Genomic DNA, 15,339 nt, shown 5'->3' with positions numbered 1-15,339 from the left:
ACATTTAGATGATTACGTTGTCTGTCATTAGCAGTGGGTGTAGCAGGCAGTGTTGGCTAAGTTACTTTAAAAAAGTAATTAATTACTAATTACTAATTACTTAGTCAATATTGTATTTAAAATACTTATCTAATTACTGTGTCAGATAAGTAACTTAATTATTAAATAAGTAATTTAACTAAATACTTCTTAAAATCCCTATAAACCTTGAGTGGACAAACAATAGAAATTAAACTCTTTTAATAATAAATACATTTTTTTTAAAGACGGAGACTCTACAGTACGCAGCGGTAGCATGTCTTCCACAATGTAGCCTGCAATCATTTTTTAAGCTCACCTTCAGACGCTTTCTGTGCTGCTGAAGTAAAATGAAGTTTTGCCTGCTTAGCAGGAGTTGCCGCGGTGTTATCCATGGATGATGAACAAGGATCACTCAGAAGTGTTCATCTATGCTCTCGTTTCAGGCGTGTCAGTATATTACTTGTGCTATTAACAGCGACCGATAGTTTTTTCTCCCCAGGACATAGCTTACATATTACTGTAATATTCTGTCTGCTTGTTTCAGAAAAGTGAAGAGTATGTCCATTTCATAAAACAGCCACTCGCTTCAGCCGAGTCCAACATCTTCCACTTTAGAATACGACTATGCAGCAAACTGGCGCGAAAGGACTTGCACCTGCACTACAGCGATGTTAAAGCGGCAGAGTTTACTTCTACGTTTAGAAGATAAATTATTGAAATTAAATAATGATATTCAGCGAGTTTAATTATTTTACAATGTAACGTTAGTACATTGTAAGTAACTGTAATTAAAATACCTAAAAATGAACAGTAATTAGTTACTCTACTTTTTCAGTGGGAAAGTAATTTAATTACAGTAACGCGTTACTTAGTAACGCATTACACCCAACACTGGTAGCAGGAAGCCTGGATGTCAGATGTCTCGATGGAGACAGTCACACCTGACTGAGTCACTGAAAGCTGTAATGCACAGAGACTGTTCTGCTCAGCTCTTTCATCCATTTATTAATATAATCGCTGATGTTGTATTTCATAGACACAAACTCAACAGAAGCAGCTCAGCCTGTCTCAGGCAGTGTTGAAGTGCACCTTTATCACAGACACAACATCATCTCCATCATCATCATCACCATACAGATGATGTAATGACCTCTTACCGGCTCAGTGCATGTTATTTGATTCACATAACTCGAGAGGAATAAACGCTTTTATGAGCTGTATCGTCCTCTCATCATCTTATTCATCGTTTCAATCATTTCCAGGCTCTAAAAAGATAAATTAATAGTGGGAGAAGTCACCGGATCAAGTACCAGATATACAGTTAGAGTTGTTTACACAAATAAAAAAGCGAAGGAAAATTAATGAGTCAATACTTAAAGAAGAAAACACTGCCTCCTAGCGTCAATTTGTGTTAATACCACCAAATCCATGAAGGACAGAGTGATAAATGAGTTCAGTTTTTGTCAAGATTAATAGATATATTGCAGAATATTTATTTGCTGAAATAGTTTGTTTGAATTTTTCTCTTATTTAAACCTGAAGTCATCACTCTGGTCACTTCAGGCAGTTATTCATTGTTTCCAAAAAACCAAACCAAACAAAACCGAATACAAGTTATTAACGTGGAGAAAATACAAATGTTTACAGCATGTTCTGTGTTGCAGAGATGGTGGTTAGAAAAAAGGTGGCAGTGTTTACAGTCACTTCTGGTCATTTTCACACTCATTGTGGCTTTTATGTTAGTTCCTGATTTTACATCTTTTTTTGAACACTTCTTTAAAAACCTCACAGCCAAAGAACTGACTGCTCGACAAACATCATGAAAATGTAAGTATCTTATTTTCACTATGGCACAAATATCAAGGTTTTACGAAAATATGATGTGATTTTCTGTATTTCTTTGATTCACAGATATTTAGATGAATTGTCATATTTTTGACGTTTGTAGAAAAATAAATAAAAATAAAACCAAAAGATTTGTCTGGACAAACGTGAGAGGTTTTATTTTTCAAAAATATTGAGACTTTCAAGACATGAATTCACTGTCTTTAGTAGAATTTTTCAGAAATCAGAAACATAAATTATGTTTAATTGAATATTTTTAATAAATTGCATAACTGCTTTAGGCTCACACCTTCCTCTTTCTTCCATTTCATCATTTAATGGTTGAACTTTGTGAAATTAACACTGTTGTTATATACTCTCTTTTTTTTAGGCTGAACAATTATGTATCTATATTTTTTGAAAATGACCATAACTAGCAGCAGTAATTTGACTTTACATGACTTTACATCTTAAAAGCTTTTCCCTGGTAACGGTTAACAAATAATCATGTAAACTGTTTCCTGTGTAAACTTCAGACTCCCTTAAACTTCACTCTCTTTTGACAAAGATGGCTGGGACTCTGACTTTTCTTCTCGTTTGTTCTCTGCTGCAGGGTGAGTGAGAGGAACTCAGCATGTGCTTTGTGTAAAGATGATTAAATTTGATAATAATAACACACTGTTGTTAATTTAAATCATTTCCTTATCAAATTATCTGACATCACTATTCAAGATCAATGTGCAGTAAACTACCAAGGCTTTTTATTTATGAGATATTTAACAGTAAAAATGTTTTGTATTAGTATCTGAATTTAATGCTGAGTGACTGTAACATGATAAATGTGCAGAAGGAAGAGATAAAACTGTTTGGGTTTTTGTTGTTATTGTTGTTTTTTATTATCGTGTTGTGTTTCAGGTGCTCTGTGTGAAAAGTGGGCCATCAAAATGCCACAGAATATAAATGTCTTGAGAGGATCCTGTGTGACCATCCCCTGCTCCTTTGATGTAAACAGCGACCATGAAAAATACTTAGCTCATACATGTAAAGCATTTTGGAATGATTCACCTTCATTTAACAGTGAAAATGCAAAACTAAAGCCAACGAAAGACATGACAGGAGATCTAACAAAGAAAGACTGCACCACAACTTTCAATAATACACGTCTCCTTCAAAGTACTAAATATTTCTTCAGACTGGACTGTGATAATCCATTAAAATACACTTTTGAACCTGGTGTAGATATTTCATTAATAGGTAAGTTTTTTTTATCAGTTTACTCACAATTTATGAACAAATGACAGCTGTGGAGCTGCCTTTAGCTTCATTCTGACTTTACTTGACTTTGCAAAGCATATGAAACCTGAAAGGATTTGCTGATCAGAATATGTCTTCCCACCAGATGTTCCTCCCTCTCTGACTCTGACTCCATCCACACTGGAGGTGAAGGAGGGAACCTCAGTGAGTCTGACGTGCTCTGCTCCAGCTCCATGTTGGTCTCATCCTCCAGCTCTGACATGGACCCCTGACCTGGGTCAGAGTCAGGAGACACTGCAGGAGAATCAGGACAAAACTAAAGTCAAGACTTCTGTTATGAATTTCACTGCTTCTCACCTCCATCATGGAAATAAAATCTCCTGCACTGCTGTCTACAGGAAACAAAATGGCAGCCCTTATGTCACTGCTGAAACAAGTTTAACTCCTGATATTTCATGTGAGTTTATTTTTTCTATTCTAAACTGAAATCGTAATGATTTTATTTCTTTGCCATAACGACATCTTTGGGTTTTATAAAATATAATGAACGCTTTTCAAGTTTGAATTTAAATTCATACATGCAGACTTTTCTCTTCAAACTATTTTCACTGATTTGTGATCATCTTAATGATTTATGTCTTTCTTTTGTTAGCTCTGTTTTTTACTTTAGGATGTCTTCAAAACTGACAATAAAACAAAACTACATTTAGTGAGTCATGTTGCACAGTCAGTTTTATTTTAAACAGCAGTTTTTCATTTACATCCTATTATAACATTTTCTCACATTATCATGTTTCTAATTTAACACATGAGCTTGTCGGAGCTTTCAGATTCCCTCTAAAGCTCGAACAAGAAGGTAGAATTGCAGAAAAGTTTTACTTTTGACATTTGGCTTTGTGGTCTGTAATATGATGATATGATGAGTTCAGTTAAAGTGCAAAAGGAGCTGTGATGTGTGATTTACAGAATATTACATTTAACAAATTATCATAATACTCATTTTTAGATTCACCGAAAAACATCACAGTTTCAGTCAGTCCCTCTGGTCCAGTACCAGAGAACAGCAATGTGACTCTGACCTGCAGCAGTAATGCCAACCCAGCAGTGAGGAACTACACCTGGTACAGAGCTGATGGAGACCAGGAGGCTCTCATTGGGACTGGAAGCTCTTTTAATGTTGCTGTTTCAAAAGTCAAAAGTATATTTTTCTGCAAGGCTACAAATGCACTTGGATGTGAACGATCAAGAAACCTACAAATAGATGTTCAATGTATGTATTAATTTTCCATATTTACTCTTTACATATCCCAACTAGAATTCCATTAATAGGATTGTAGGATGTGCAATACGTGAATTATTGTAATGAAACTAAAAGCAGTAACTGATCTTTGGGGTAGAGTTAAATTCTGAGACTGACAGTAATCACATTACAAGTAGTTAGTTTAAGTATTGGTTATTAAAATTAGGGATTTCTGACAGGCACAATATTAGGCACACAGTAAGAAGAACTAAAAAATTCAAACTTTCTTCAAATGTCTCCAAAGCTTGCATCAATAAAACAATTAAAGTTAAAGACTGAAGAAAAAGTTATGTCATTGGACATGAACAGAGTGTTCAGAAAGATACAAGCCAAGAAAAACAACTTGTCATTTTTACTCTTAAGTTTCTGCTTAAGAAGAAATCTTTATATTGGTGTGGTTTGCTCTCTGCTAATACTTAGAGGTACAATATTGTGTTATGCATTGAAGAGTATTTAAATTAATTTTTAAAAAACATCTTTTGTTCCACTACTGTATTTCAGATATTCACACTTATTCTGTAAATGAAAGTGTCTTAACATTTCATTGTGCATGTTTCTGTGCTCATTTTTTCAGATTCACCTAAAAACATCACAGTTTCAGTCAGTCCCTCTGGTCCAGTACCAGAGAACAGCAATTTGACTCTGACCTGCAGCAGTAATGCCAACCCAGCAGTAGAAAACTACACCTGGTACAGAGCTGATGGAAACCAGGAGACCTTTATTGGGACAGGAATGAGTTTATCTATTAATGTCTGCAGAGACACACGGGCTTTGTTTTGCAAAGCTAAAAATGAAATTGGAGTTGGACACTCCAGAAACATGCAAATTGAAGTTCAGTGTAAATATCACATTTTATATCTCTTTAGCATATTCTCTATCCACATCTAATTTGCATGTGCATTTGTATAATATTAAGATTCAACAAAAAAAAAAAAAAAAAGAAAAAGAGAGAGGCAGACTAATTCAATGACAAAAATGACCTTTGTTTAGCCGGAGCACGAGACAATATAAACAGAATCCATAAATGTCAAGAATCCAGCAAATGAGGCAAAATGGATAATCTTAAAAACTGGCACAAGCACACCTAGGATGCACATAACAAACAAGCAAAGGAGAAAGCACTATAAGCACAAAGGGTTATCAGTTAATGAAACACAGGAGGGTCACAAGAGGATCCCACAAAGATTTAAGACAATTAATGAGGAACAGACAAGTAAACCTAGAAGCACTACACAATTACTAAGAATACGTTTCCAACCATAAATAACAAAAAGGGAAAATCAGACACAAAACTAAAGGAAAGAAATGCAGAGAAGGAAAACATGGATAAATACTGAGCAGAATAAAAAAATAACCTCTAATACAAATAGAATCTGTAACTAAGAATTAAATACATGAAGATGAAAATGTGATTAAAAAAAAAAGCTAAGAGCCAAACAGAAAATGTTAATTCCATATAAGAATTTAAAGTCCATAAACTCAAAACTGTGTATGTAAAACCCAAGATACCAACAAACAGCAATGTCACTCTGACATGCTGCAGTAATGCCAGCTGAGCAGTAAGAAAGTATTTGTGATGCAGCGCTAACAATAACCGTGAAAACTGATGGGGAACAAACACATTTTATAAATTAAAGATTCAAAGTTAACAGTCTGTTTTTCTCAAGTCTGAAAATGAAATCACAGTCAGTAAAATTTAAAGCATCCCATTTTGAAAAAGGATTTTGCTTCATAGTAATAACCATCATCAGTGCTTGTTTTTGGTAATTTCTGTAAAATGTATTCAACATGATTGTGACTAACTCCTCTCTCTGTCTTCAATGACAGATCCTCCACAGATCCTGCTCTCATCACACTGCAGCTCAACACAAAGTCAGCTCAACTGTTCCTGTGAGACTCTGGGAAACCCATCCCCCACTATACAGTGGTATTTGAATGAACAACCTGTCAATCACTCTAAATGTGAAATATTCAATCAGACTCTGAACAGGACAATTCTGAGGAGCTTCTTCACTCTGAATCAGCCTCATAAGAAGGATCATCTCACCCTGCTTTGCCGCAGCTTCAACTCTCTGGGCTCAGCCAGTCAACAATTTTGTGTCAGCAGCCAACAGATTTCCACAGAACATCAACGTATGTCTTTTTTACACTTGTAAATATTATTGCTTAAGTTGTATACGTACTAAAATGGAGACCAAGGAAATTTGAAACCTTAGCCAGTGATACAGTGTACTCTACAGAGCCCACTAAGAGATAATGTTAGGATTACATCTATGCTCCTCTAGGATTCACTTGCAATCAATTTCTTTGCAAGAAGTTTTAGATACCCTCTAATCCATATGAATGAATCTGTTACTTCAGTCCAGTTATAATAGACACACTAGGAGTTTCATAAAATGTATGTTGTGAGTTCAAACAAAAATCGTTTTTTAAAGACTACACGATTAATATACAGGGTATTTTTCTTTTTCTTTTTTTAAATTCAGTTCTGTATCCAGCTGTAATATCCACTCTTGCAGTGCTGCTGTTAGCACTGCTACTATATGTGTTTTTTATCAGGTAAGTAAACAACTTGAGACTTTTTCAGAAAATCTTCACACTGTAGTGTTACAGTAAACTTTATTTGTCCTGATTCTATTTGACTAAATGCTGATAATTACTTTGTTTATTTAGGCCTTCATTTGTTAAAAAACAGCTGACTTTATACTCAACATTGGTAACAATATTGATTAAATGTAATATCAATCAAATCTGTTCATCAACAGTCCATATAACATGTTACTGGTGGTTAATATTTGCATGTATTCATTTTCAAAACGTTTGTCTGTTAACATTCAGTAATGCATGTACAACTGTATTATTGCTTGCTAGCAGACAATCTAACATAAGCCTTAACTCACTTTTGTAGAGGTGGTTGAGCTCATGACTTTTTGCTTTAGCATGTCTTGTAAATTCATGCTGTGAACTAAAATGTAAATATTGGCAAAACTACAATGTATGTATTGTATGCATATAAGCTTGATGTTCTACTTTATTTTTTAGGGTTCAGAAGAATCCCTGTAAAAATAAAGGTCACTTAACAGATGAAAACAACACAACTGCAACGAGTCAGCCTCTGACTGAAGAAGGAAATGAGGTGCTTTATCTTCCTTTTAACAGTGTTGACAAATGCTGATGCTTCTGTAACTATACAGCAAGAAGTAGATTATCTTTACCACTGATATTTTCTATGTAATTGTAGGAACCAAGCACAACAGAAGAGTGCATTTATGCAAACGCTGATGGACTGAGAAGGGCAGAAAATCTACACCCTGCAAACATCGCTGGACCAAGCAGCACTGACTTGCCAAGCTCTGGGCCAAAAAATGCAGAAGGAGGATGCAAAAAATCAGACAAGAAAGGGGACGAGAACGAACTGATTTACTCTAATGTGAACTGGAAGAGGAAGAGCAAGAAAAAGAAGGGTGAAAAATCTTTGGACATGAATCCACCTGGCAGATCTTATTTGGGAGAGGAGAAGTGCATGGTGAGGGGAGTTAACAGAAAGTTTGTGAGCAATGCAGTAGAAATGGGAAGCCTGTATGCTCAAGTGGAGCCTAGAAATATGAGGAAGGAAGTGGGGTGTGAATATGCACAAGTCAAATTTAAAGAACCAAGGGCTATGCAAAAATAGATGTGTGCTGTAAAGAAATATGTACCCCTGATTTCCTGATGTCTTCCTTTTTGCATATTGGTCACACTTACGAGTTTCAGGACATTAAACTAATATTAATATTAGGAAAAAATAACCCAAGTGAATTGAAATCTATAACAATGTTTGATTATCTAAAACATTTTAATGTGACAAATATGGTAGGAAATAAGACATCAGAAAGCAGACAAATACTTTTCATGGCATAATGCAACCTTTTGCATCCTCGAGCTTACTACAAAATAAATAAGTAGCTGGTCTGTTGTCTGGGTGTGTCCTTGACACATTTAGTCACACTGTGGCAAAGACATTGAGCAATGCAATTATATTCCCTTTGTTCAGGTCATGGGCTTGTTTGGCACAGTATCTCAGATACTCCCTGAAAAGGTCAAAGACTGGGTCGCTACCAAGTGGCTACAACTGGTCCAAGGAGACCTGTTAGAGAAGCTGGGAGAAGCTTTGGACATGCAGTAAGCATGCTTGAAATTTGCTGGTAATTCATTTTAGTCTGATTACCCTGCAACAAACACATGGCTCTGAGCATGACCCAGTTATAGTCTGGCTTCATCTGGGATGTGATAAGGCCTTCCTATGATTGAATGCACCAAATTCCAAGTAATAAAATGCAAAATTATTTTAGTGGCCAGCTATAAATAGTCTATGCTCGAACCATTTCCGGCCATCATGAAAGTAAATTTGTAGAAGATGATGAAATCTTTTTTTGGAACAATCTTTTAAAATAATTTTAAAATTTAAAAACAATCTTTTAAAATAATTTTAAAAGATTAAATATAAAATAATTCATAGAATATAAAATATAGAATATAACTGCACAAACATCTGAATCTTATTGTTAAGCTGTTTTGTATGTTTGTTGTATTAACATGCAATTGCAGGAAAAGTGTTGATAACTGTTCTGATAATTAGTTGTTGTATTGTGTACCCAATCACACACTATCTATATATAGAGGTGATATTAATATATTTATAATATCATGATAAGCAGACATGATAATTATGAAAAATACAAGGACCATTCACAGTGAGTTGTGCTTGATTTAAGTTTCTGTCTTGTTGTAGTCTATAAATAGAATTAATGATAGTTTTTTCAAGAAATTATTTTGTCAAACTTTGTTTTTTTAAATTCAGTTCATCTGGGAGTTCTTGTCTTTTGTTAATGTGCTTTGGTGCTTTCGAGTTCACTCATGGATTCACTCATGCTATTCCGTATTCGTAGAATGTATTCACTTGCTACAACACACTAGATTTGGGGGTGACTGATATCTTGTAGGTTTTCTTTCCTGTACCTTTGTCCTCTCAGGTGTATGACGTCATTTCACTGAGTAAATGTTCTGGGTTGCATTGGCTGATAATAATATTTGTTCATCACCTGATCTAACCTGATTTTGAGTTCCTACGTTCCTCCTTATTGCATTATGAAAAGTGATGTATAAATATGTATGTAATCATTTTTCAAAGAACTTACGTTAACACAGGAATCTGTCCCAATCCATCTAACCTTTGTCACACTGCTTTAGAATTTAATGAACAACACGTGATGAAGCGTTTAGCAAACTGGAAATTCAGTGAAACAAACAGAGCCCTTCTTTCGGAGTTTCTCATCTTCAGACTGACTGCCTTAAATGAGCACAGCAAGTTTCCTGTTTGAGGCTAAATAGCACAAAGAGTAGCAGAGCAATTTAGGTTGTGGTCAAAAGATGGACTTGAGAACAGAGACAGACTGGGCCATCGCAAACACAGTGAAGCAGCATCCATCTGGCCAGGTACGTTTCTCGTAAGATATGAAGACTGAACTTCCTTTCTGAAGATCTAAAGATGTATTACTAATGTAAAGCTAAGTTTTTGTGCTTTGTTCAACCTGGAAGTACTTGAGGATTCTAGTGTAGAAAAATCAACTGTAGCGCTATACATTCCTCAGTAACTTTTTCTTGGGGTTTTTGTGTCACAGTGTATTATGACCTGTATTATAAAAACAATGTTACAGCTGCTGCGTTTCAGAGGTTGAAAGGCCAAAGGTGACTTATCGGATGCTGTAAAGTGACTGCTGTCTTCATGGCGGCCGCTCATCTGCTTAGACTGCTGAGCTTGATGACTGGTAATAACGACCTGGTTGTGTCTCTTGTTCTGTTGCTGATAATGCTTTTAAACAGTTAATGCAATGTAAAAACAAGTGTCAACTTAGAATGACTACACCATATGAGTGAGAGAAAAGCAATGGGGAAAAAAACAACATAAAACCTGCACAGGTTTTTACAAAAAATCTTCTTTTCATACTATTGGTATTACTCCATTATTTTCCTGTAGCAATATTTTTGACTACTTTGATAGTGTGAAAAAGTCATAATCGTGTAACCTTATCAAATTAATCTAAATACAAGAAGACAGAACAAACAGTAATTTCATTTTTAATGAGTTGACAGCAATATTAGGTTGATTTCTGAGAAGTCACTGATGGTTTTTTGTTATTTTTATGTTGCTGATGTCTCTTAGTGGTTAGCCAGCTTTCATAATAGCATCTCTCTGTGCATCAGAGTTTCCATTTGTGGGTCATCACCAAAGATATTATTGCAACATTTTGTGGTTTAGTGATGTTTTTGACCATCCCTTCTGCTCTCCTCTTCCTCTCACCTTTCTGCGGTACCTCAGTTCTCCAGCAGGTGAACGGGTTCAGCATTAGAGTACCCAAAACAGTTGTTGCTGTTGAAGGAACCTGTGTTATGGTGCCATGTCAGACAGACCCTTACGAACGAGTCAACTGGTACCAGTACCATAATCTAAAGTATCCTATTGTTTATGATGGATTTTATACTCATAACGTGGAACAGAAGTTCAGAGGACGCACCAAAGTATTGGGCAATGCTGCAGAGGGAAACTGCACCCTGACGATTGACAATGTGAGCACAGCTGACCATAACCTACGTGTTTATGTGTGGATCAATCCAGGCTCTCAGACAACTCAGAAATTCCATGATCAAACTGTAACTATCAGTGTTGGTAAGTGAATATTGGCAAACTTCCATTTAAGTCAAAATGACCAAGATAAGTTGCCGCATGTGTTTAGAGAGCAGCCACCCGGGTTTGGGTACGAGGCCCTTTGCTGTGTTTCTTCCCCTCTCACTCTCCCCCCTGCTTCCCTGTTCATCTCTCTGCAATATCACTATAAAGCCAAAAAGCCAAAAAAGTAATATTTTTAAAAAATGACCAAGGTAGCAGGAGCTTAATAAATTATATATATATATATATATATATATATATATATACACAAAATTCCATGAAAATGTAAATAAAAACAACTAACAACTAGTTCTGACATAATTTGGAAAACATAAAATGTATTACAGCATCCAAGAAACCCAGCATATAACACGGCTACTTGGTTTAAGTGTTCAACAGCAATTTGCCACATGGTACATGTCATTTAGAAAATTGTAACTCTAGAGATACACAAGACAATTTTTTCCCTTTATCACTTTTTCTTTTTGTAACTTCTAGAAAGAAAAGCTCCCGTAATCTATATTCAGAAGCAAATAGTGGAAGGGGAGATTTTCCAGGCCAACTGCAGCATAATCTACTCTTGCCCTTCCTTACCTCCATCCCTTCAATGGAACTTAAACACATTTCTGGAAAACTACACTTTTGTGGATTTCCACATGGAAGTGCATGGCCAATGGTTCTACAAAAAGACACTGCGTGGAGTAGCAACCTATCTGATGAATAACAGCAGGATTAGCTGTTCTGCTAAGTTTAAAACCTTTACCATGGGAAGTCAACAAATGACACTCAACATTTCATGTGAGGAAAACTATATTTGCTCCAAATACAGTAAATCACAGATGTACATGTATTTACCTTAACAAACTGTCTTGTTGTTATGATTTCCTATATCCACAGACAAGCCTGTCACTGTTAGAGTGAAAAAGGAAAAGAAAGTTGTGGCGGAAGGTGACAGCATCATGATTGAGTGTGTTGCTAATAGTAACCCCCCGCCACACAAATACCTTTGGTTTATAAGACAATTAGACCAGCACAAGATAGAAAATTCAACTCAGAGTAAAAAGCATTTCAGCAACATTGTACGAGATACATCTCTGTCCTGCATGGCTCAAAATGCCCTTGGAGTGCAGCAGTCCATCTGGGTGGATCTGGATGTTCAGTGTAAGAAAAAAGAAACACACACACACACACACACACACACACACACACACACACACACACACACACACACACACACACTTAGTAAAATAGTAAATTTTAGTGATCTAATTTTGATTCATATCAGGAACTTCGTATGCACACATTCATCAGCATGGTTAAAACTGATTAGGATTTTAAAAAGTTAATTACCAATTTCACAGGCACTTTTCAACAGAAACAAAGGCTAAAGATACATTTTATTTATTTATTTGCTACTTCTGATTCTGTCACATTTTATTCTTAAAATATACCATGGTTCACAGATGACGTGTCTATTCTCTGTACAGGAAGTATGCAAGTTTATAATGCCACAAACTTGCTCAGTGATATTAAATGCTATGCTAAATAGAGGTTACTTCCTGTTAAAAAAAAAAGGTTTTCTTTTCCACTGTCGCCAAGTCCTTGCTCAAAGGGGGTCATTTGATTGTCGGGGTTTTCCCTGTATTATTGTAGGGTCTTTACCTTACAATATGAAGTGCCTTGAGGCAACTGTTATCGTGATTTGGTGCTATATAAATAAAATTGAACTGAAGTGAATTCACTTTTAACTTGGAAAAACTGGCCTAATAAAAGCACGCTATTCATCCTAGAAAATATATCAATACTTGTCATCTTAGTAGGGGTGGGGGAAAGGAATATTATATTTTGAATTGTATCAATACAAGGAGACCAAATATCAATATTTTTTTAAATCAATTAAAATAATCTGGGAATAATTACAACAAGAGGATTCAGCTCATGCACCACCATCCAGAGATAACTTTAGACAAGCAAGCTTACGTTAAATCCGCTCAACCGAAATAACTACTGAACACTGACGAAGCTACTTCATATTTAAGAGCAAGTCAGTTGCTCAGTCATATGAGTAAAAATAGAATAGCAACCTCCTACATTAATCAAAAATATCAGTCACTGTCTGGTAGAATGAACTTTTTCTGTGACTGACTGCAACTAGGTTGCCTACAAATAGGTTAGGTGACCTAACCTATTTGTAGGCATTTTGTGGTCATGAGTGTGTATGACATGATAGATTGACAGCATGTAGCCATCAGTCTCAATGAGTCTTTGAGACTCAACTCAACTGCCTCCTGCTGATTGTGGTCTGGTTATATTCCTATAGAAGGTGGCTGAACACAAATGTAACAGTTAAACATGAATTTCTGTTAATGGGAATTTCAGTCTAGACAGTAACGTGTGTGATCTTCAGTGACTTATCACTGTTAACTGCTGTATCATCAGAAATAGCTTGCATGTATTTGCCAATTTGACCCCATTCAGTCAGATACTGATAGCAAACTGACTCCATTTATGGCATGTTTTAGTGACAGCATTGGTATGCCTGGCAATATCATTTTGCACTACAAAAATACGTGAAAAAAATCTTAAATCTTATTGGATAGAATAGATAGTGACAAACTTAAAAAGGTGATAAATGTATATGAAAGATAAGTCACAGATATACAACTATATGTTATTGCAATAGTCAGCATATTGCAAAATGGTAAAAAATCCCTATCCCTAAGAATACAGCCTGTACTCTACTCAACCTCTACTTTTTATTGACTTTTTTTTTCAAAACTGTTTGCTAAACAAGCCCTAATAACGACCTACTCAATGCATCAACCTAGAATGAATTTAAAGGTAATTTAAAGAAAAATACTGTTTATTTCTCCCATGACTAATAATAATAATAGTAATATGACTCAGCTTGAATGAGACTCTCTGATAAATTGTGCCTATGTCGCAAAACTGTAATGGTGCTGTAGCTGTTTTCGTGCTCACTCTGCTGATAAATAGTTTTAACAAAGGTCATCAGTGATGCACTGCTGCTTTTTCCAGTTATCAAATATCTCTGTGCGGTAGTCACAGTCCTTTATGGGAATTTTAGAGCTCTGTGGAAGATGTTAGCATATTTCGAGTGAAAGTGTCTTCATGCATGTAGACAAGCATGAACAATTTAAACTATATTTTACTCACTTACTGTTGTTAAGTACTTATTTATATTTATCATATCTCTTTGTCTTTCCACTTGTCTTCTCTTTGCCATAAATAATTTTAAGCTTCAAAAACTTAAAACCTACAGTGGCTAAAATGCATCTAAATAATCTGCCAGAAACTAATTTTTAGCGGAAAGACATCACAGTTTCCTTAGACTTCCACCACTCTTCATTCTAGGGTGTTTTATCAAGAAGGGCCTTATAAAATGTGAGTTTAGGCCAAGATGTTAAATCATTTTCATGTTAACTGAAAGTCATAGACCAAAGATATCTAAGAGGTTCGCATAAATGTAAAGTAGTGATATTTATATTTGGTCTTTTTAGATCCCCCTGTAATCCTACCTGAGTCCTCGTGCCACCTTACAGGAGACGTTCTGAGGTGTGTCTGTTTGGTTGATGCATCCCCTAATGCTTCTATATACTGGACTATAAATGGAAATTACACCCATTTGTCCTCATTCGCCTCCGCTTTGACAAATAAGAAACATGTAATCTTTGAGGAAATAAAGATTACAGTTAAAACCCAGACCAATGTATCGTGCACAGGCAGAAACCCACATGGAAGTGACACCAAACAGATACCTGCAGTCAGTTTGTCAGAATCATGTAAGTAGCACGCATGACTAACAGTGTGTATATGTTTGTGTATCCAGGCATGAATGGTGTGAATGCGTGCCTGTAAAAAACTTTCTTTTTTTTTCAGCCCTTATGTGGCTCATGCTGCCAGGAATGATTTTCCTCTTTGGATGTGCTGTCCTCATTTACAGAAAATATCCCGTAAAGAGGTTGGTAAACTGTGGTTTTTGTTATTGAGTTTGGTGCTTAAGATGTAAAAGTATTAATACAGATTTCTTTTTAAATACTTGACAAACATATATTTCAACTTTACAGAATTCAAACATTTTTTAGGTTATTTTTTGGAGGAGGTCATGTCCAACAACAACAGATAAACAACAATTTTCGGCGGTGAGGAAAATTATTCCAAATGAAGTAGCTACTTCAGTTTTGATGTGTTGTAAAGATATGATAATTAGTAT

The 15,339-nt window shown here is 35.5% G+C and overlaps 2 protein-coding genes across 2 annotated transcripts; both read left to right on the top strand.

Moving 5' to 3' along the window:
• The first annotated feature begins 1,710 nt into the window (after positions 1-1,710).
• On the top strand, positions 1,711-11,105 carry LOC102083322 (B-cell receptor CD22). Its single transcript, XM_025911130.1, has 13 exons — positions 1,711-1,848; positions 2,382-2,459; positions 2,761-3,099; positions 3,245-3,556; positions 4,106-4,369; positions 4,974-5,237; positions 6,227-6,532; positions 6,886-6,958; positions 7,442-7,535; positions 7,641-7,925; positions 8,433-9,874; positions 10,096-10,206; positions 10,758-11,105. The coding sequence occupies exons 2-11, from the start codon at positions 2,414-2,416 to the stop codon at positions 8,562-8,564; spliced, it is 2,115 nt and encodes a 704-aa protein (XP_025766915.1). The 5' UTR covers positions 1,711-1,848; positions 2,382-2,413; the 3' UTR covers positions 8,565-9,874; positions 10,096-10,206; positions 10,758-11,105.
• LOC100708814 (myelin-associated glycoprotein-like) lies at positions 10,587-15,320 on the top strand. Its single transcript, XM_019364211.2, has 6 exons — positions 10,587-11,105; positions 11,604-11,903; positions 12,003-12,266; positions 14,627-14,908; positions 15,006-15,087; positions 15,194-15,320. Exons 1-6 carry the CDS (start codon positions 10,700-10,702, stop codon positions 15,270-15,272), a joined length of 1,413 nt encoding a protein of 470 aa, XP_019219756.2. The 5' UTR covers positions 10,587-10,699; the 3' UTR covers positions 15,273-15,320.
• The last annotated feature ends 19 nt before the right edge of the window (positions 15,321-15,339 follow it).

Source organism: Oreochromis niloticus, linkage group LG11 (assembly GCF_001858045.2).
Source record: "Oreochromis niloticus isolate F11D_XX linkage group LG11, O_niloticus_UMD_NMBU, whole genome shotgun sequence".
In the NCBI taxonomy this organism is placed as follows: Eukaryota; Metazoa; Chordata; class Actinopteri; order Cichliformes; family Cichlidae; genus Oreochromis; species Oreochromis niloticus.
The sequence above is the reverse complement of the archived record's forward strand: the minus strand, read 5'-3'. Positions and strand labels throughout refer to the sequence as shown.